This window comes from Zootoca vivipara, chromosome Z, assembly GCF_963506605.1.
Source record: "Zootoca vivipara chromosome Z, rZooViv1.1, whole genome shotgun sequence".
NCBI lineage: Eukaryota > Metazoa > Chordata > Lepidosauria > Squamata > Lacertidae > Zootoca > Zootoca vivipara.
Window position 1 is genome coordinate 31,517,955 of NC_083294.1, and position 22,142 is coordinate 31,540,096.

Sequence of the window (22,142 nt, forward strand, 5' to 3'; positions counted from 1 at the left end):
TCCCTTCAACTAGAGTTGAAGCTCTGGGACCAGTTGGAGGCTGGAGGCTGTACAGAAAAGCAGCTCCTCCTCCTGCAGCAATGCACACATCGGCTGTTAGGCAGGGAGGCTGAGCAGAGTAAACAAAGCCCCACCACTTTGTTTCTTTGGGGCTTCTTCTGCCCTCACTGATGTTCTCTTTGGACTCTTTGGGGAGAGTCTCCTCGCAAGCCACGAGACTCTCCAGCTCTCTCCTGCCATTGCCTGGTATGGTTCTATTTCTGCATTTACCTCCCAGCGCTGCACATATGTGCGGTTGTGCACAAGTTGATCGTGTGTATGTGTGTGGGACGCCTATACGATAAAAACAGCATGCCATCATTAAAAGCAATCGATTCGCCAAAGCCTGTGGGGACGAGGAGGTCTTTACCTCCTGGCGGAAGGACAGCAAGGAGGGAGCCAGTCTGGCTTCTCCAGGGACGGAGTTGTAGAGTCTGGGAGCAGCCACTGAGAAGGCCCTCTGCTGCGTCTGCACCAAGTGAGGGTGGCGGGACCGAGAGAAGGGCCTCTCGGAACCTGATCAGGTTCAACTGAGGGCATACTCTCTTTCAGATAGATTAGACCAGGGGTCCTCAAACTACAGCCCGGGGGCCGGATGCAGCCCATGCGAGCCAATTGTGCGGCCCCCGCCACCCGCTCTTACTGGTGCGCCGTGGTGTGGTTGCCCATCTCTAGGTCGGTGCGGCACCAGAAATAGCATGTGCACACGCGCGGGCCGGAGGGCGGGGGAACGCGCTCCCATATGCATGCACACAAGCTATTTCTGGTGCCGCCCCGCCCCGGAAGTGCACCGGAAATGACGTTTGTGCATGCGCAGAACCCATGCGCCAGAAAACGCGAGTATGCGCGCATATGGGAGCTCGTTCCCCTGCCCTCCGGCCCACCGTGCGATCGGCGCCAGAGGAACCGTCTCGAAACCAGGTAAGTTTGGGGACCCCTGCCTTAGACCTAAGCCTTAAAGAGTACCATCTTCACGGATGCAAGCCTTAGCTGGACTAACCAGCACCTGGATTTCTGGAGCGGATGCTGTGAGATGTATGGGAACTTAGGCTCAATTCCCTTGTATGAGGTAGTCCTTAGTCATTCCTGCTTTGTGCTCCTTGCAATAGGCGCCTGAAGAATGAGCTGCTAGAGATCCGCAGAAAGGGAGCCAAGAGGGGAAGCCAGCGCTACAGCGAGAGGACGTGCGCCCGCTGTCAGCAGAGCCTGGGGCGGATCAGCCCCAAAGCCAATACTTGCCGTGGCTGCAACCATCTGGTGTGCCGGGACTGCCGCTCCTATAGCGCCAACAGTTCCTGGCGCTGCAAAGTCTGCACCAAGGAGGCGTAAGTTCGGCAGCTTGAGTTTGCCAGTGCTACTTCCTGTCCTTGTACTTCCTGTTCCTTGTCTCTTCCAGCTGCGTCTGTTTCTTGTCTCTGAACCCACATGTTTGAACCCAGTTTTCAATGTACAGCTTAGAACCAGCTTTTAATTTAAAGGAAAACATGCAAGATTCTAGCCCTCAATGTTTATGCACAACTTGTTTTGTCTAAAGGCTTTAGGATTCAGGAGTTTTAACTGTCCTGCTCAATAATTTAATCCTCCATGCATTCTTTTTATTTTCCTTCGTAGAAAAGCGAGGCGAATACAGTTAGCAAGGCTGGGTTCTTGCCACCAAGGCCATGAGACTGGTTCAGGATTTATTGAGCCAAGAATGTTGCTGTGGAATTGTTTGGGCAGAGGGAGGGCCCCATATGAACACGCCCTTGATAACTACCTACAGGGGAGCTTTGCTGTTCCTGCTGCAAACTTGTGTCTACAAAATCCCAAAGTCAGCAACAAAACATCAATAGGTTTCTAGAAAGTGTTTCCCCTGTACATTAATGAGGGCTAGAAACCTGAGGTGTTTATTTTAATGAAACAACAACTCAGCAAGTCAAATTCTATTATACATAGTTATGTAATAATCCATGCTTCAGGAAAACTGAGTGGTGGTAAAAACTAAACATAAGTGATAAAATGGTTACAAATGGTATTTTGCAGCACTCTTCTCTCTCTCTCTCTCTGCAGGGAGCTGAAGAAATCAACTGGTGACTGGTTCTATGACCAAAGAGTAAATCGATTTGCTAGCAGGCTGGGCAGCGACATCATTCGAATGTCTCTTCGGCGCAAACCACAGGGTAGGATTTGACAGTTCTTGGTCTGAAGAGGAGCAAAGAGTCTATAGTTGCTGGTTCTTATGCATGATTTTTGTTTGTATTTTCCAATTAAACATAATCAAAAGTTGCCCCAAATAACTTATTAGCTGGCAATTCATGTCCTGGATGCGAACTCTTTCCATTCTCCACACTCTCTCCACCCTTATAGAAATCTAGCTTGGCTTGCCTACTTGAGCGATTTGTATCTTCTCAATATCCTGTGTATTTTCATTCTTCAGCCATGGTGATGGCATGGGCTGCTGAGAAGGAAAGGAGGCAAGCAAGCAAATGTCTATTTTTCCCCGACTCCCTCCAATAAATATTTTGGACATTAATTGGCCCAACCTACTCCTGATACAGTGGTACCTCGGGTTATGAACTTAATTCATTCCAGAGGTCCATTCTTAACCCGAAACCATTCTTAACCTGAGGCACGCTTTCGCTAATGGGGCCTCCCGCTGCCACCGCGCCATCAGTGCACGATTTTTGTTCTCATCCTGGGACAAAGTTTGTAAGCTGAGGTACTATTTCTGGGTTAGCAGAGTTTGTAACCCAAAGTGTTTGTAACCCAAAGTGTTTGTAACCCGAGGTACACCATACTGCAGGCATCCCCAAACTTTGGCCCTCCAGATGTTTTGGACTACAATTCCCATCATCCCTGACCACTGGTCCTGTTAGCTAGGGATCATGGGAGTTGTAGGCCAAAACATCTGGAGGGCCGCAGTTTGGGGATGCCTGCTATACTGGGTAAAGTGGCAGAGCCCTTAGGTGTGGGGTAAATGACAAGGCCTCGGACCAAGTTTTTCTGAAACAAATTACTATTTCACTTACAGTTTTAAGAAAACACCAAGTTAAACATCATTTGAGAAAATGAATTTTTTGGGGGGGTGGGGTGGGGTTTTAAAATCCAGCAAATAAGCAGAGAGAAACTCTGTCAGCTACTGTATTGTACTCTTTTGTTCAGCTACTGTGTTTTATTCTGTATTTATCCATTTACATTGCTCAGTCCAGCTTCTGGGTCCCTCAGAATCCCCCCCACCCCGGATCCTTTCTGCTGCAAGGGTCTCTTAAAACTATTCAACTTTCTATAACACTGGTTCCACAATAACTGCATTAACCAGTTTTCTAGCTTATAGACAGTGACCTTGTTTGCACATAACACTATGGCAAACGATGCTTTAGCCTGTAAGGCAGGCATCCCCAAACTTCGGCCCTCCAGATGTTTTGGACTACATTTCCCATCTTCCCCAACCACTGGTCCTGTAACCTAGGGATCATGGGAGTTGTAGGCCAAAACATCTGGAGGGCCGCAGTTTGGGGATGCCTGCTGTAAGGTATAAGAATAAGATTTGGAAATTACTAAAGATGATATACAATGCAACACATCTGGAAGGGATATGAGGAAGTCATTAATATTAGACTAGATATAAGTTGAAGATTTTGTATTTTTGTATTTTTTGGTATTTTGTATTTTTGTATTTTGTAGTCTGTATGCTTTTTGCTCTTGTGTTTTTGTTTTGTTATAAAAATAATAAATATATTTGAATAATGATGCTTTAGCCTGAACAAGCAAGTGTGCTGGTGAACTGTCAGAAATCTGTGGTTGTTTTGCTCCTTCCCTGTTTGTATTGCTGCTGCACCACTGGAAGCTAAGCCATGGTTTGGCACACCTGAGCCTGTGCTTATGGTTTGTCTCCCCCAAACAAATTGTGACCGGAAGCTCACAAATAAAATATTGAGCACAGCTTGTGGTATGTCTGGAACGAGACAAACCATAAGCCTGAGTACAGATGTAATGCTAACCCAAACCATGGCTTCATTCCTGCTAGTGTGGCAGCAGGAGGAACAGGGAGGAGCAAAGCAGCTGCAACCCCCCTCCCCCCAATACATCAACTTGTTTGCTTGTTCATTCACTCCTACGTCATGGTTTGCTTTGGTGTTAACAATTAATGAGGCCAAAAAATATATTTGAAAAAATTACTCCCTCACCCAAAGATTCCAGCTTTTCAGAAGTTTCCATTTCCTCTTAATTGCCAAGTTCCTAGGATGATGGGAGTGGCATTTTTGACAATATATGGAGGGCTACAGATTGGCTAACTGTGCACTATATATAGCCACCGAGAGAACTGGGTTTGACGTGGGTGGCGCTGTGATCCAAACCACTGAGCCTAGGGCTTGCCAGTCGGAAGGTTGGCGGTTCCCGTTGCTCAGTCCCAGCTCCTACCAACCTAGCAGTTCGAGAGCACATCAAAGTGCAAGTAGATAAATAGGTACCGCTCTGGCAGGAAGTAAATGGCGTTTCCGTGCGCTGCTCTGGTTTCGGTGTTCTATTGCTCCAGAAGTGGCTTAGTCATGCTAGCCACATGACCTGGAAAAACTGTCTGCAGACAAACGTCGGATCCCTTGGCCAGTAAAGCGAGATGAGTGCCGCAACCCCAGAGTCGTTCGCGACTGGACTTAATTGTTAGGGGTCCTTTACTTTTACCGTTACCTTTATATACAGTGGTACCTCGGGTCAAGTACTTAATTAGTTCCGGAAGTCCGTACTTAATCTGAAGCATTCTTAACCTGAAGCGAACTTTCCCATTGAAAGTAATGGAAAGTGGATTAATCTGTTCCAGACGATGAAAAACACCCCTTAAAACAGCAATTTAACATGAATTTTACTGTCTAATGAGTCCATTGATCCATAAAATGAAGGTAATAATCCATGTACTGTACTATAAAATAAATAAGACAGTATTTTAGATGAAAAAAGTAACTTTTTTTTCTTATGTGTACTGATGATAGTCAGTTTGGATGGGGGACTTTTATCCATTTCTGCAGTCACACAATCAACCAGTAGCTGAACTGGGTTCCACACAGTCACAAAAACAAGTCACAAAAATGAAGTCACAAGCCACAGTCACAGAAGTGAAAAACAAAACCAAATATAACTTCTGTGTTGTGTGGGTGCTCGGGACTCAACAGCTAGCAGACTCAACAGGAAGCCTCTGATTAGCAGCGAGGGACTCAACAAATGAAACACATTCAACAGGAACCAGACGATGAAAAGCGACCCCTAAAGCAGCAAATTTACAGTGGTACCTTGAGTTAAGTACTTAATTGGTTCTGGGGTGCCATTTTCACCCTGAAAAGTACTTAATCCGAGCAGCGATAGCGCGTGGGTGTGAAGTGCGCAGATTACTTCTGTGCATGCATGGCGGAACCGGAAGTAAACACTTCCGGGTCCGTGGAGTACTTAACCTGAAAGTACTCAAACTGAAGCGTGCTTAACCTGAGGTATGACTGTAAATGTTAATTGTTGAATGAACCTATCTCTCAAGGTTGTTGGCTGGGTGGAGGATGCATCCTGTGTACAACCTTGAGCTCCTTGGGGGGGGGGGGAAGGTGAGGTGGAAATGTCGTGAATAAATGGGGACTGCTCCCAGTATGTGAGTGTTGACCCTAAAAGGTTTGTTATTTTTATCCCCTCTCTTTTAGCTAACAAAAGGGAGACAACAGGGCAAGCTCTTCTGCAGAAGGCCCAGCTCACCGATACAAAAGGTTCCCCCAAGGCAACACCAAAGAGTCCCCAGCAGCAACGCAAGGAACCCAGGTGACTCTCTCTCTCTCCCACCCACCCCTTCTTGCTCCACCATGGCTGGGGCTCTTGCAGCAACAGGAGTCTGTTTCATCCCTCTCACTACTGGCAGTGAATATCAAAGCACATGAAGGGAAAATATCAACGTACTTAAATTCCTTCAAGTATGCAGGAAGTGTATATGCCAGAGGTTTTCAACCTTTTTGGGTCCACAGCTCCCTTGGCCAACTACTTTCTTTCTGCGGCACCCCTGCAGGGCTCAGGAGCCCAGTTATATTACCCCTTGCCGACAGAGCCAGCAGCCCCTCACTGCTTTTCAAACACCCTCCCTTGTTGAGTGTTCGCTCAGCCTCTCTTCTCCCTTCTCCTTGGGAGTCCTCCAAGCAGCCACTGATGCCACCCATGATCTCTGAACTGCCCACCCCGCCCCCAAAGAGAGGTGCTTCCTCACTGCCCCACAGGGGCCTGGGAAGCAGTCCCTGGCCAGCGCCAGAGGCACCATTCGCCTGGGGAGCTTGTAGCCAGGGCTGCTGCAACAAACAGCCATGCAAGTCTTTGGGAGGCAGAGATGTGGGAGGGCGTCAGAGGAAGGGAGGGAAGGAAAGAGGGACAGAGGCCAGTGTTGCCACGGCACATTGGTTGAAAACCACTGGCCTATGCATTTTGCATTTGCAGGCAGGCAGTTTTCAGGATGCAATTGCAATTTTTTTAAAAAAGATTTTTATTAAAGTTTGAGAATTTTTACATACATTATATTCTCTCCTTCCAATTTTTAATTTCCCGTACCATTTTTCCTTTCTCTTCCCACCCCTCCCCCACCCATAATCCATTGGAAGGGTTCAAACTGTTGTCCTCAGCCACGGGCACAATATCTTTAATTTCCACTGAATGTCTTCTGATCCAGTAGTTGTTATCCATTGAAGATAGGGGTTCCATCTGGTCCTTATAATAGCAGACTTGGCCCTCCATGTTATTTCCTGTGACGTTACTGCCATAATGTCTGACTGAATAAATTCAAACAAATGATTAGTCCAGACCTCTACTGTCCATTTTTCTCTATCTTTCCAACCTAAAGCTATTGTTGCCTTTCCTGCTAGTATCATTGCTTTGAAGGTGTGCTGGTCACCTTTCTCTATGGCCATGTTTCCTAGTATCTTTTGGATCTTTTGGATCTCTGTTTGGTTTTAGGATGACCGTTATTTCTGCCTTTCTCCATGTTTCTGGGGCCTTTTCCCCTTCTAGTATGCTATTAAAAAGTTGTTGTAATTTAGGGGCCAGAATTTCTACTATTTCCTTGTAGAATTCGGCCGTAAAGCCATCTAGTCCTGGTGATTTGCCATTTTTCAATTCCTTGATTATGTCCTTTATTTCTTTTATTGCAATTTTGCTATCTAGTTTACTTTTCTCAGACTGATCCAGTGTTAAATTTATATTCTCCTGAAAATTTGCTACCTCCCTTTTTTATATAGATTTTTATAAAAGCTTGCAAAGGCCTCTTTAATTTCCTTTGGGTCTTGCATTTTAATACTGTTTATTTTTATACTTTTAACTTTTTGTTTCTCTTTCCTTATGTTAATATAATCCTTATATTAATATAATTTACAAGTCTTTTTACTGATTTTATATTGTTCCTCTGAAAATCTTTTCTGACCATTACTTCCTTCTTCCACAGCAAAGTCAGATCTAATTCCTCTAATTGTTTTTTAATCTCCTTAATTTGATTTTGGGTTTTGGAACAGTATCTAATAATTTGTTTGTTCTGTAATATTTCTAGTTCCTGAATTTTTAGCAATTGCATTTTAAGACTGGAGGCTTAGAATAGCTGTAAGAAGGCAAGTTCTGCTGTTCAGATGTGCATTGATAAAATATGCCACACATTTAATGGAAAATAGCCTTATGTATGAGTGCGTTGTATGTCTCCTCATCCCCCACCTATTACTGGGACAGAGACCCCCAACAGCTTTTCTACTGAGATCATAGAGCCCTTCTTGTGCAATGTTCTCCACATCTGGTGTAGACAGTGATGAGCTGGGTAGATCAATGATTTGACTTTGTATGAGACAGCTTCCTATGTCTTTGTGTTCTGCTGCCTGATCCTTTGAACTAGAGATGCCAGGGATTGAACTTGGCCCCTTCCACCAAGCCCCTTATTGCCGTTCACCTGTCTAGACTGTTTCTTCCAGTTTGACCCCTGATCACTTGGAGCTTCGAGATGCAAGGAGTGACACAGAATCCACTGAGAACATGAGTCTGGATGGCTTCCACACTGTCTCTTCTCCTACAGCTCCTGGCCCCAGGTTAGAAAAGACCAGTTCTGATTCCTATAAGGTGTATATCCCAATCTGTAGGGGAATCTCTGGCTCTCCAGGAGTTGCTGGACCACAACCCTAATAATTTCTGACCATTGATCATGCTGGCTGGAGCTGATGGGAGCTGGAAGTCCAACAACAATGCTCTCTAAAACTAGTTATTTTCTCCAGCCAGTTGATTATCACTAAAACCCCAAAACACCACTTTTCAGAATGAGCAATCATTTTTATGCCAGCAGTTTGTGACATGATGCAATTCACTGGTTTTCTGTAGTGCCTTTTGAATGTTTGAAAAGAGTCTTACGGTGATGGAATCCAAAGGTACTATAGGACAATTCCTGTGCAGTTTGAGCAGTGCTTTCCACCAGAGTTAATCTTTTATTTGCTGAGATGGAGGGTGCACACAGCTTGCCTTTATGTGCCCTTCAGCTTTTTCTCACATGGTTTGCTTGTAGCAAGCTAAACGCAGAGAGATCTATATCAACTTCATGTAAATCTCCTCTGCGATATGACTTGCCATGATAACCTATGAATGTCACTTCTGTTTAGTGAACTAGTGGATGGCCTGGATAATGGAGGTAGCATTCTGCTTTTACCCTATCTGGTTGGATAGCCATCTGTGACGTTCTAGTTGAGATTCCTGCATTGCAGGGGGTTGGACTAGATAGCCCTCAGGGTCCCTTCCAACTCCATGATGCTATGAACTTCTGGTGGGAGGGTGGGGGTGGGAGGGAGCCACAACTTGCCCATTCTTGTTTTAGAATGTGCTACTTTAGAATCACAGGAGCATTCTAGGCAGTTAAATCTGTTGAGTTCAACTGAGGGAAGAGAGAAGAGGTTTTATTAGAGGGAGAGGGAGAGAAAAGGGAGGTAAGTTGGGGAGGATAAAAGCCCTTTTCAGACTTTCCTCCTTAACCCTTCCATAGACCAAATGCCTGGGGTGGGGGTGGCTTGCTGGGAGTTAGAATATTGCCTGCAGAACCTCTGCCTTTGCTTTTGGGGTGGTCCTCAGTGAACTCATGCTGAGAAATAACTTTATGCATGATGCAGAGAAAGAATGCAGAGTTTTATTTTCTGCCTCCAGTAATACTACAAATCAAGCATTGACCAGCCTCCTTTCCCATTCTGACCTAGCCTTCCAGATATTGTTGGACTACAACTCCCATCAATTCCTGATCTTAGGTGGGGCTGATGGGAGCAGGAGTCCAGAAACATCGGGGGGGGGGCACAGGTGGGGGGTGGCTGAAACAGACAAAAGGCAAGATCTATTGACCCAATGCACTTCTCAATTTATGGAATTCGCTGCTGCACAACATGTGGCAGTTGGCTAAGGTTTTAAAAGGGGATCGCCTAAATTCATGCAAGTTTACAGCTGTTGCTAAATGCAAGGGTTAGTGGTTTTTCTTCTGCTGTGCCTCAGCTGATCTCATTCTCAGTGTGACTGCAGAAATTTCCAGGCAGACATACTGTTCCATTTCCAATCCTCGCATATAAGCTTCCTGCTTTTCCTCCCACAAATGTTCCAAGAATTTCTTATTAGTTCTGCTTTGGCTGTGCTATAGAGCAAGAGCACCCTTCAGATAGCAGTCATGTGATAACATCGAGGAAGCAGAGCAGAGCTACTAATAAAGCAGAACAATGTGCACATCACTAATTCCCTATTATTGCGTTGATGATGTATTGCAGAAAACAGTCTGGAGGGTACCCTGTTCGGAGAGATGAATATCCTTGCTCTGCTCCAGGAAAGATGTTCTTATGATCTCCCTGCTTTTTGTTTCTTTGCAGCCCTCAACAAGAGAGGACAAAAGCTACCAGCCCTTCAGGGTCCAATGCATCCAGCCTGACGCTCCCCAGCCGCTTCAGAGAGGCCCTCCCCTCCGATTCAGATGGTGTAGGTTTGCACTACTGCTTTGCATGTGGCTTGCTGAAACAACAGGTTTCTTTGCACGTGCTTGGGCACTGTCATATCGTGGCAGGGTGTCTTGGGAAATGCAGGACTTTCCCTTCCCAAGGCACCCCATCCTTTTTCATGGGAGTATGCACATTGGTCCTTGTTGGTTGTATTGATTGGCAGAGTATGGTATTGGGTGGGCTGTCTTAACTCATCTGCACATCTAAAGCTGCTGGACTCAAAAGTGCCAAAACAGCCTTTGGCGCTTGTCCTAAAGCTTGGGCTGGCTAATGCTTTTGGGAATCAGATTTCCTTACTCTTTCTACCTGCAGTCCAGTGTGTGGGATGGTGGTTGTGTGAGGGTCTTGTTTATGTTTTTGTGATGTTGGCATATTCTTTCCTAGGATGCTCGTTTGGGGATCCAAGGTGCAGCTTCAGCTAATGATAATGAAACCTTGTTCAAGAAGAATCCCAGGAGAGTTCAGAGGCCTTCAGGTGAAAGACGCTTAGATGCAATGTTATGCTGGCCAGGGTGGTGCAGTGGTTAAGCTGCTGTATTTAAACTGAAGAGATCCACATTCAGATCCTAACTCAGCCATGAACCTTCCTCAAAGGAAGTTTGGGCAAGCACCTGTTTGGGACAATCCTCTTGGATTGGGGGTGGGTGGGTGGGTAGTGGTTCTGTGGCCTCTTGGCTCTGTGATGCTGAAAACTGTAGCTCTCTCTTCTCCTGACCTATTTCTGTCACAGAATACACAAAGTCAGTGATTGACCTAAGACCAGAGGAGCCTGTCATTGAAAGTGGGCCTCTAGGAGACAGAAGCAAATCAGTCCCAGGCCTCAACGTTGAAATGGTGAGTCTCCCAAGGGAGTGCTGGGAGCCTTTTTAAGCCTGAGGCCCACATTCCCTTCAGGGGAGCCAGGTGTCAGTGGTAGGTAGGCCCAGAAGCAAAATTTGGCAGAGCAAAAATATATATGTTAATTTTGCCTTTATAGAGTAGGCTAATTCACCAGAGACCCCCCAGAGGACACTGAACGTTTTTAGGTTGGCACGCCTATGGCAGAGCCATGCAGATTTGCCTCCTCCTGTAGGAGAAGCCCCCGACTGGCTGTACCTGTAGCACTCACAGGTGATGCTGATTTAGTGCTTTTAAAGCCAGAACCTGAGATTTTGGTTTTTTCCTTGGGTGTCAGCTCCCATTCCTTCCCTCACGCTGCTGACACTGTTTAGGTAGGAAGGGGGGGGGTTTCCTCAACCTTAAAGGGTGGGGTTTCTTTTCTTCCCCTTAGTGGTGATGCACCTTGTCTCCTGCCTTTTCTTACACCTTACAGAGATTCAGGTTACTGAGTATTCTGCTGGAGTGCACTCCACTGAAGCGGTGTGGCTTGGGGAGAGGAGGTGTGACTTGAGATTTCCCACACCAGTGTTAAGGAAGGTTGTTCCAGAGTCAAATACTGAGAAGTGCTCTCTGCGTCCTAGGGATATTTGATGTAGGGGTAGTATTAGTGGACTTCCTTGAGTCTAACAAAAATAAAAATCATTATGGGACATAAAGGGAGAGGTGGCTCCTTAAGCAGGACCAGCCCAATCATAGAGGCAACCCTCACAACCACCTGGGGTGCTGAACTTCCAAGAGCTCCTGCTGTGGCTATGTCAGTATTTGGTGAAAGAACCTCTGCCTTTGGTTTTGGGGGTTGGTGCATAGAGGCAGCTTGGCAGCTCATTTGGCTGGGTGGTGTGTCATTTCATAGGACACAGTCAAGAGAGCCTTTTGAGCTCCAATGGCCACCTGGGGGCATAGGCACAGCTCTAAAAAGAAGTGATGGTATGCAAAATAAAGATGCACTCAATAGCTCATAATAAAACAAGACACAGGAGGAGGGCGGTGATGAGCTGTGGGACTTTTGAACTTGCCTGGGGCTCCAGATGGAGCCAGCAGTCTTCCCTTTGGGAAGTTGTGCTGATGCTGTTTAGGATGAAGCCCAGCTGTGTGTGTTTTCTTCTCTAGGAAGAGGAAGAGGAGGACATAGACAGCCTGGTAGAGATTCACCGGAGAAGGACAGCCAGATGCAGCATGCGTAGCGGTACATCCTCGGTGGGTCCCGGTACCAATGCCTGTTGCCTAGGACTCTTTTGAACAAGGGTGGGGAACCTGTGGGACTCCAGCTCCCATCAGCACCCAGGCAGCATGACCAATGGTTAAGGTTGATGGGAACTGTAGTCCCAGCAATCTCTAGAGGGATTGGGTTCTCCATACTTGGTTTACAGAGCGTAGTGTTCCTTCTTCTGCATTCCTATCAAGCCCAAGATATTTATTTATTACATTCTACCTTTACAAAAAGAAAAAGTCTATATCATCAGCATTAAAGGGGGGGGGAATATATCGTGGTGGTGAACAGCACAAAAACAACAGTAGAATTTCATTCATAAAGCAAATGCACCGTAACTCAGTGGTTCAGCTTAATATGTCACAGGAAAGCTGAGTCTGACCACTGGTCTATCTTGCTCAGTGTTGTCTACTACACTGACTGGCAGAAGCTCTCCAGGGTTTCAGACAGATATTCCCAATCTTACCTAGAGATGCCTGCAAAGCAGATGCCCTGCCACTGAGCTACGGTTCTTCCCCCGTTAGCGCAGCTGGATTAAAATAGGTGATCTACAGAATAGGGGGCTTCTTTGCCTCCATTGCTGTCAGATAGGACAGTCACTCTACCTATCCATGCAGGAAGTGGTGGAATTCAGTGATGGGATTGAAACTAAAAACGAAAGCTGTGTTGGGACCTTAAGGTTAATGAACAGATTTTTAAAACAGCATAAATTTTCAGGGAACAGAGGCCTTTTCACCTCCTGAAAAAATTGTGCTGTGCCAAATTAATATGATTGTTATTACTATTTATATACCACCCTTCATCTAAGGGTGGCTCACAGGATAAAAATGCAAGGTAAAGACACAAGCAAATAATTAAAACAATACCCCCCCGGTATTGAACGCTGCCCCCACTTTATAGATGGAATTGTAGGTTGAACATTTTGGTTAAAAACCTTCCGGAGTTGGTTACAGTAGCTGGTCTGCACGTGCAGCAGAATCTCATGGTGACATTGGTTGAATCTGGGCCAGGAAGGCAGAATTCAGTGGATGGTAAACAAACGATGCTGCTTCTTTTCTTTTCTCAGAGCACTTTGGGAAGCATGGTCAGTATCTACAGCGAGGCGGGCGACTTTGGCAATGTCTGTGTTACGGGAGAAATTGCTTTCTCCCTGAGCTATGAGCAGAAGTTGCAGACCCTCTTCATCCACATGAAGGAGTGTCGCCAGCTGGCCTATGCTGATGAGGCCAAGAAGCGCTCCAACCCGTGAGTGTGCATAGTGTTGTGCTGGATGTGTGGGGAGGAGGGAACATGGGACAACCTGTAGGACCAAATTAAGTGGGTCGGTTTGGACATGGTACAGATTAGTAGTTGAGGAAGCTTGACTATAGTTTAGAAGTGTAATTGCAGCATCAGTTGCTCTCCCTCCTAGAGACAGGAGGTAGAAAGCAAAAGCAGACAACCAATTGTAAACCATGTGTTTCCTAGATTTATTTGAAAGCTCAACTGTGGGCTAGGTTTGGTTCTAAATTAGGGTGAATGCAAACAATGTGTGTGGTTTTGTTTTTGTTTTTAATGTGATGCCCGAAATTGAGTTCTGGTGTATTCATGTGTACTTTTTCATTTGTATAATTGTATAAATTTTATAATTATATAATTTTTAATTTAGGAGGGATCAAAAGCAGGTGTAAAAACGCTTTGAATGAACGAACATATATTTTAATCAAACACTCTTTTAGCATAGTTAAAGATGGGCTGCTTTTGGGACAAAATTGCAGTGCTGTGCTTCCAAGACAGAATAGTTATGCAAGAGGAAGTGTGTGCAGCACCCTCAAATGCATTTTTTTTAAAAAAAATAAAGGCACTGTATTATATTTTAAAATATGCCAATTTGAATTTATGGATTTATCACTTTATTTTATCCTGCCATTCCTCCAAGGACAGCTAACAGTATTCTTTCTTTCTTCTCCACCCCTTGCCCTATTTTTAGCAAAATAGTTTAGGCTGAGATGGTGAGTGATTCAAGGCCACCTAGTGGTTTTCATGGCTGAGGCTGCAGGGGTTTTAACTCTGGTTTCCCCAATTTTAGCCCAATGTACTACATTAAGAGTAATCATGAGGAGGGCTGCAATCTGTAGTTGAAGTGTTTCACACACCAGTGTGAACTATCTAAAAATATGGGTTTTTTGGGGTGGGTGTGGGTGGGGGTGACCCTCAGCAAATAGTTGTTTTTTGTAAGGACTCACTGTGTGGATACACCCCGCCTCTCAGCATACCAATGCAATTGCACGACCACTTTATCCAAAGCTGCCTGCTTCGCCAGTCTCATCACCATTAAACAGAGGAGTGTGGGACCATGGAAGGAAAGGGAGATAACTGGGCAAGGTGTAACCCTACATGTTTTGTTTCTTGCAGGTATGTGAAGACATACCTCCTCCCGGACAAATCGCGCTCGGGGAAGCGGAAAACCACCATCAAACGGAACACCGTTAACCCACTGTACAACGAGCTGCTCAAGGTGTCTGAGAGTTGTGGGCAGGGGGCTAGCCAGGCTTGTATATGTTGTGCTCCTCTGTGGAACCTATCCTTGCTAAATACACATCCTCTCTTTTTTCATTTTCTTGCAGTATGAGATCAGCAAGGCCCTCCTGCTGACGAGGACCTTGCAGTTCTCTGTCTGGCACCATGACCGTTTTGGCCGGAACACTTTCTTGGGAGAGGTGGAGGTCCCGATGGACACCTGGAACTTTGAGAGCCCGTTGGAGGAGTGCCTCCCCCTGCATGGCAAGGTTTGCCCTACCCCACTGCTTGCTTCCGTGGTCCTCCTGTCATGTAGCTTCAGCTGAAACAGGTTCTTGGGAGCTCCAGGAAGTCTTGCTAAACTCGGTTCTCAAGCTTCTAGTTCTGAACCTCTGTGTTCAGCTGCAGTTTTGGTTTAAATAACAAACAGGGAATCTTGCTTGCCACCCATTTTGTGGCAATTTCAGTTGCAGGTGAAGATCTGTCCCATTTTCACACATTTTCAATCATTTTAATTGCTTCTTTTCTCAATATTTTAGTTCATTGAAGCTGCAGCAGATTTTTTTTGGCCCAGGGATTGTTCTATAATGTGCTTGGTTCGATTACTTTTTAAAATATGTTTTGTTTGTTCTCTTTGAAAGCTGTCCTGGGAATGCCAATTTTGACACTGAAAGGGTGCAGGAATCTGATTGGTTGTACAAACCTTTTATTAATGGTGTGCTAATATCCTAATATTTATCATTGCCCATTTCTGTCCTAGAATGCTGCAGACTCATCTGCTTCTCCTCACTACAAAGGCGAATTGGTGGTTTCTTTGAAGTTCATTCCACCTGCTAAGCATGCCAGTGCAGGAAACGGAAGAAAAGGTGGAGATTCAGTGTAACACAACCAGTTTCCCCCTGAATGCAGCAGAAACCATACACGTGGCACCTGTCTGTTTTTTCCTCTTTATTCGTATCCAAACCTTTCCCCAACTCCATAAGGTCTAGAAACTTGACTTAAATTCTGATAACAATTGGCTTTTTCCAGTTCTGTGTGGTTGGTAGGGTGGCTTTGGGATTGGGGAACTCCTGCCATTCATGCTCACCACAGGGGTCTCTTTGTTAGGCAAAAAGGAAGACGGAGGTGAACTTCAGGTGTGGATCAAAGAGGCCAAGAACTTGACAGCAGCCAAATCTGGAGGGACATCTGACAGCTTTGTCAAGGGGTGAGCAAATAAGAGCTTGCTAAAACTCTGTGATGGGTGGAAAGGAGGCTGGAGACTGAGGGTTTACAGTTAATTGTTGCCCTGCCCAGGTACCACAGGGGTTAGGTGTGCATCTGATTATAGAAATAATAATTTACATTTCATGTGGTATCCTGCACAGTGATACGAAACAAGTGTGCTTGGCTCTGGGTAGCAATTGATTTGGGTCTGTGCAAATCCTTCTGAGTTTTAAAAAGGGCTGGATCTTATTATTATAGAAGAGAAGCACTTTGACTTTGAGCTATGCAATACAGTGCATAGTTCTGCGTTTACAGGTCACAGGAAAAGCACTCGCAGGGTGCCCTCTTCTGGCTGCTGATAATTCTCTCTACAGCTTCTTAAGCACAAGAAATTTGCAGAGAGATCTTCAAAAGATGCTGAGTTTTCTACCCCTCCCCCCCCCCAATTCAAAGCCACCAATTTCTGCAAGTCCTGGTTGCAGGAGCCTCTTTAATAAGAGAGAGGCGTTTCCTCCTCCCTGGTCCACAGGTATTTGCTCCCTCTGAGAAACAAGGCCACTAAAAGGAAGACACCAGTCGTGAAGAAGAGCCTTAGCCCCCACTACAACCACACCTTGGTCTACAACAACATCAGTCCCGAAGAGCTGCCGCACATCTGCCTGGAGCTTACTGTGTGGGACCGGGAGCCTCTTTCCAGCAACGATTTCTTGGGAGGAGTCCGACTCGGCGTTGGGAATGGTGAGGAATCTTCTTAGGGCATGCATATGTGTTTGTGTGCGTGCTCATGGGTGCACCTGTCCCATCAATGGAGATTATATTTTTTAGATGGTTTATTCCTCCCACTTGCTCAAAAAATGGGACCGTGCCAATCACTGCAGACAGTTAAGCTTCCACTTAAGCTAGAGGCATTCCTGAACCCTAGCTCCCAGCTCCAGTCTAGCCTCCTTCGCAGCAGTAGGGTTCTTCTAGGGCAGAGTTTCCCAAATTTGGGACTCCAGCTGTTGTTGCTTTTTTAAACTACAACTCCCATCATCCCTAGCTTGGCAGGGTCAGTGGTCAGGGATGATGGGAATTGTAGTCCAAAAACAGCTGGAGACCCAAGTTTGGGAAACCCTGTTCTAGGGGAAAGACCATAGTTCAGTGGTCGGCGCACTGCTTTGCATGCAGAAGGTTCCAGGTACCATCCCTGACATCTCCTTTATTAAAGGGCTGGGAAAGGTTCCCTGTCTGAATGCCTGGAGAGTGTTCTTTATTTCAAATGGTATTGCCTTCTGTTCTGTGTACAGGGGAAAGGGTCACTGAAATAAAGTTGTGGAGCTAGAGGCTCTGGAATTTAAATATCCACCACTGTGCAGTTTTGATTCCTGGATGAAATACCACCACCTGCCTTGCATATAGAAGATCCCAGTTTCAGTCCCTGGACTATCCTGATATGGCTAGGAATCTCCCCTGCCTGAAACCCTGGAGAAACACTGGCAGGCAATGTAGATATGACTGAGCTAGATGGACCCAATGGCTGACTCTGCATAAGGCAGCTTCCTGCATTCCTAAGTTCTTGCTCCTTCGTTCTCCTTTATAAGGCCCGGTCTTTTCAGCCATTGCTTTCCATCCATGGCTCCAGTCAGTTTTATGTTAGTTGATGGGCTGCTTTTCCACAGTGAACTCAACGCCTGAAGCTGATCCCAATAAAACATTTAACTTAATTATCAAAAATGCATAACGTATGCTTGTTACAGAACACTTCAACCCAAGTCAGACAAAATAAACACTTCAGTAAATGTAGCATCCACTAAACATTACAATAAAACAACCTAAATCTTGATACATAAGAAGCAGAGAGCTAAATTCGAAGTTGATGGGCCAAAAAGTAGATAGGAGAAAATAAATATGCACAACTAGTACTTGTCTTAGAATCATGGAATCATAGAGTTGGAAGAGACCACAAGGGCCATCCAGTCCAACCCCCTGCCAAGCAGGAAACACCATCAAAGCATTCCTGACAGATGACTGTCAAGCCTCCGCTTAAAGACCTCCAAAGAAGGAGACCTCACCACACTCCTTGGCAGCAAATTCCACTGTCAAACAGCTCTTACTGGCAGGAAGTTCTTCCTAATGTTTAGGTCTTGCTGCCCTCCCAAGGGGCCACAGCAGGATAAGGGTGGGTCTTCATAGCGGTTGCCCTCATTTCTGGCCATTTCTCTCTACAGACATCCACAAGGTCTATTTAAAGCACTCTTATGCAATTTTAAACAGTCATAGCTCCCCGCAATGAATGCTGGCAACTGTAGTTTGTTAATGGTGCTAGCCTTGCAGAGCTATATTCCCAGCACCCTTAACAAGCTACCGATCCCAGGACCCTCCATGACTGTTAAAAGTGTTGTAAGATGGCTTTAAGTGGGGTGGATATGACTCTATCTCTATTGTTTTACTGTGAAATTTTGTATTGAAACAGAGTTGAAAAACAGGCAACGAAAGGGAAGAATGCCACATGGCATTAAAACAAGAGGACCCACAATTTAAAGACCCGCAGTTTATCTGAGGACAGCTCTATTAAGCAAAATCCAGTTCTTTCTGAGGGAGTGTTACTTGAGTAGACAACATTTGGGGATGGAGGTGCGACACACGTGGTGGTGATTTCAGCCTTTTCGGTGAAGAAGACAGAACACAGCTGGGCACCCAAATAAAACGCCAGGTTTAGCAACGCCCTCACAGATTTTGTAGCTCATGCTAGCCTAGTGAATTCCTGGTGCACGGCTTATACTAGTGTAAGGTATTACACATGTTCATTCTAGTGGGTTTTTTTTTAAAAAAAGTCTGTAAACATTACACAGAGATGATTTACCTGTCCTGTGACTCTTTTTTGGGGAGGGAGGGGGGGAATAACTAACAGGAATAGCACCTGCTTTGCATTCAGAAAGCCCTATGTCCAGTCCCTGGCATCTCCAGCTAAAATTAATTCGGTAGCAGGTGAAAGGTGAGGAAAGACCATTGCCTGAGTGCCTGGAGAGCTTCTGCCTGCCAGAGTAGACAGTACAACTCTAGATGGGCAGGGCCTGATCTGCAACGAGAAACATGCTCTTGGGACTCCCATTATTCCCAGCCAGTATGGCCAGTGGGGACAGAGTTGATGGGAGTTGTAGCCCGGACAGCACCAGGAGGGCCACAGATTCCCCCCACTCCTGCTCTGTGGCTTTGCTAGGGATACTCGGATAGCCAAATCAGTTCCATCAGTTGGTCAGGATGGTGAAAATGGGCCTTGGCTATTTTGTGCACTTGGCTGACCTCGCCTTTTTTTTCCCCTTTCAACTACTTGTCCTCTCTTCAGGGATGAGCAATGGCCAACTGGTGGACTGGATGGATTCTACCGGAGAGGAGATTAGTCTGTGGCAGAAGATGCGCAAGTACCCCGGGTCGTGGGCAGAGGGAACCCTTCCCCTTCGCCCCACAATGGCCAGGGCAAGACCATAACTTTGTTCCAGCTGGCTTTTGAGATGGGGCACAGGAGGCAAATGATGGCCAAGTTCACTGCACTAGAGAGTTTGTGGGATGCAGCAGCAAACTTCCTGGCTTTGTACCACCTGTACCAATAGAACTAACACTTGAAAGGGCCCTTGAAGCTGGCTTGTTCTGGAGGGAAATTCTTGGCAGTCTGTTCCAAGGATCTTTTGTCTTATGACCAACTTTATTGGACCCTTTCCGGGGGGGGGGGGTGTCCTGCCAAAGTGCCTTTTAAAAATGCCTTCTTTTCCCTTATTTTCTTTATCCCTCAAACTCCCTTTCCTATTTTTTACCACCCCCCTGAAGCCTTCTGCAACATACTGAATCTCTGCATCCTGTTCTTGATTTTAAATGTTAATACCTTCTGTTCTGTTCTGTGCACAGCACAAAGGGTCACTGAAATAAAGTTTGGGTGTATGAAGCTGGAGGCTGTATAATTTAAATATCTACTTTTTATTCCTTTATTAGCAGAATATGAAGGCATGGTGCTCAATGATATGGACAGAAAGGAGGGGGAGGAGGAGGTGCAGTTCAAGTAATGACCAGCCTGCTGTTCCATTGTTTGGTGATTGGCTTTCCCCCATTCAGTGATGATGGTATGGTGGCATGGTGAAATGCATATTTGGGGAAGAGGCATAACTTAATGGCAGAGCATCTGCCTTGCACATAGAAGGTCCCATGTTCAGTCCCAGCATCTCCAGGTAAAGTTGTGAGATACATACTCTATCTAAAAACCTAAAGAGCTGCTGCCAGACAGCATAGACCACTTGCAAAACAACATCAAACCTTGCATTACATGAAATACATTCGACAAACACACAAGATGTAACCGGCTGTGCATTCACATAAACAATACTCTTCTATATTTTCTCATCACAATATCAAATGTTTATCTTGCACATAAACAACACATAATATAATGTTCATATATAGTATATCAAAGTTATGGAACTCGCCCTCCTGGGCTTCATCAGTTGTACATCAGTTGTACATATTCATATATGAAGTATCAAGATAATAGAACTTATAGTAGTTTCTGCATGTACCACTGATGAAGCCCACGAGAGTGGAACAAGGCATTATTCTGGAAATCCTTGTGAACTCTGTGGAACTATAGTAGGCTCCAACTTGTACTTTATGAACAAATGTGGGTCTTTATGAATGAACTGATCTATTGGGACTTCCGTCTATATTATTTCATTTTATGTGTTGTTTATGTGCAAGATAAACATTTGATATTGGGATAAGAAAATATAGAAGAGTTGTTTATGTGAATGCACAGCTGGTTGCATCGTGTGTGTTTGTCGGTTGTAGACAGTGTACACCAGGCATGGCCAAACTTGGCCCTCCAGCTGTTTTGGAACTACAACTCCCATCCTCCCTAGCTAACAGGACTAGTGGTCAGGGATGGTGGGAATTGTAGTCCCGAAACAGCCGAAGGGCCAAGCTTGGCCATGCCTGGTGTAGACAAATGCTGGGCTAGATGGACCGTGACTAGGTATAAGGCAGCTTCCTGCATTTCTTTAACGCTTAGCCAACATCTGTTTTCCTTGTTGTGTCTACCCATTAGCCTCCAGGCCTTCATTCCGTAGCAAAAGAGAATAAATTTGTTCCATCTTCTGTGTAACAGCCATTCAGATTTTTGAAGGCGGTATATTAAGAAGAAATTTGATAAGAACCCTTTCGCTTGTTATATAGAGAGTGTCTTTTGTTTGAGAGCAGGGTTTTTTTTGTGTGTGTGTGTGGAAGAACATTCAGCTATGTGAGCCTTTTACCCCTAGCTTGGAAAGGTTAGAACCCAGAACGCATCTTTATCATCACAGTGGGAACTTAGGACGAGAAGATCTGCACTGCTTCATGAGAAGTCCTGAGAACAGGAGAATAGATACTGCTGTTTCAATTTTGAGCAGGGGATTTGGATATTTTTAAATGCTCCCCACACCACAATAACCACCCTCTCTGCTGGGAAACCAGCATAGCAGGGAGATAGCCTAGCACCTTTGCCTTGATGTTCTCTGAGTAGACCAAGTCAATGGGACTCCCAATACTGAGCTGATCACTGGCTGAATGTGCCTAGCCTTTTGTTGGTTCATGAGCACCATGGAGGTACAGGGGGAGTGGAGACCCGCTGGTCTTACAGGACCATGCCCCCCCAATTGATTTAAACCCATTATTTTAAGGGCTCAGGTATTCCAGGGCAGCCTTTGCCAACCTGGTCCTCTCCAGAGATGTTTTTGGACTGCTTCTCCCACCACCACTGTGGGAGTCCAAAAGTAGCAAAATACCTCTTTAGAAAGTACTGCCCTCCGCAGTTTCAAAGTTTTGGCACGTGTTCTGTTCCTCAGCTGGAAAAAACCGGGGTGTGTGTGTGTGTTGTTAAATAAAAATAGGTTTATATTCATTCCACCTGCTGTAGAGCTTCCAAATTCCTAGGTGTTCCAACTAGGATGCTTTTAATTCTCAGTATATTAACTACTGCATTGACTGAAAGGAGGTAAGGAGTGAGCAGAAACATGTATACTCTTTAAAGGAGAGAAGGTGCCCTCCACTTAACATAGTTGTAACCAGAGCAGGACCTTCTCCACATGGATTGCTGGCTTGCTCTTGAAAAAGAGAGAAGAGCTCTGATTCTGGGCAGTCCTCTGGTTGTGATACCTTTACACACACACACACACACACACACACACACACACACACACACACACACAGTGGAATGTACTTCTTGTCTAGAAACGGGTAGGCACAAATAAAAGACATCCTCCTGGATAATCCCTACAGGAACAGTTGTGATTATTTTCCCCTTTCTTAATGTGGATGTGGCTGTGGCCTGG

The 22,142-nt window shown here is 45.4% G+C and overlaps 1 protein-coding gene across 1 annotated transcript in view; it reads left to right on the plus strand.

The window, feature by feature from the left end:
* SYTL4 (synaptotagmin like 4) overlaps positions 1–19,732 on the plus strand; it is a 32,012-nt gene extending 12,280 nt beyond the window's left edge. Inside the window, exons 3-17 of the mRNA XM_035113424.2 lie at positions 1,149–1,364; positions 2,089–2,198; positions 5,700–5,814; positions 7,983–8,096; positions 9,894–9,999; positions 10,404–10,494; positions 10,750–10,853; positions 12,009–12,095; positions 13,175–13,353; positions 14,503–14,605; positions 14,715–14,876; positions 15,368–15,473; positions 15,715–15,814; positions 16,343–16,551; positions 19,139–19,732. Coding sequence (XP_034969315.2) covers positions 1,149–1,364; positions 2,089–2,198; positions 5,700–5,814; positions 7,983–8,096; positions 9,894–9,999; positions 10,404–10,494; positions 10,750–10,853; positions 12,009–12,095; positions 13,175–13,353; positions 14,503–14,605; positions 14,715–14,876; positions 15,368–15,473; positions 15,715–15,814; positions 16,343–16,551; positions 19,139–19,281 — 1,945 coding nt within the window. The 3' untranslated portion in view covers positions 19,282–19,732. The remainder of the gene's footprint in view (positions 1–1,148; positions 1,365–2,088; positions 2,199–5,699; positions 5,815–7,982; positions 8,097–9,893; positions 10,000–10,403; positions 10,495–10,749; positions 10,854–12,008; positions 12,096–13,174; positions 13,354–14,502; positions 14,606–14,714; positions 14,877–15,367; positions 15,474–15,714; positions 15,815–16,342; positions 16,552–19,138) is intronic.
* Positions 19,733–22,142: the final 2,410 nt, after the last annotated feature.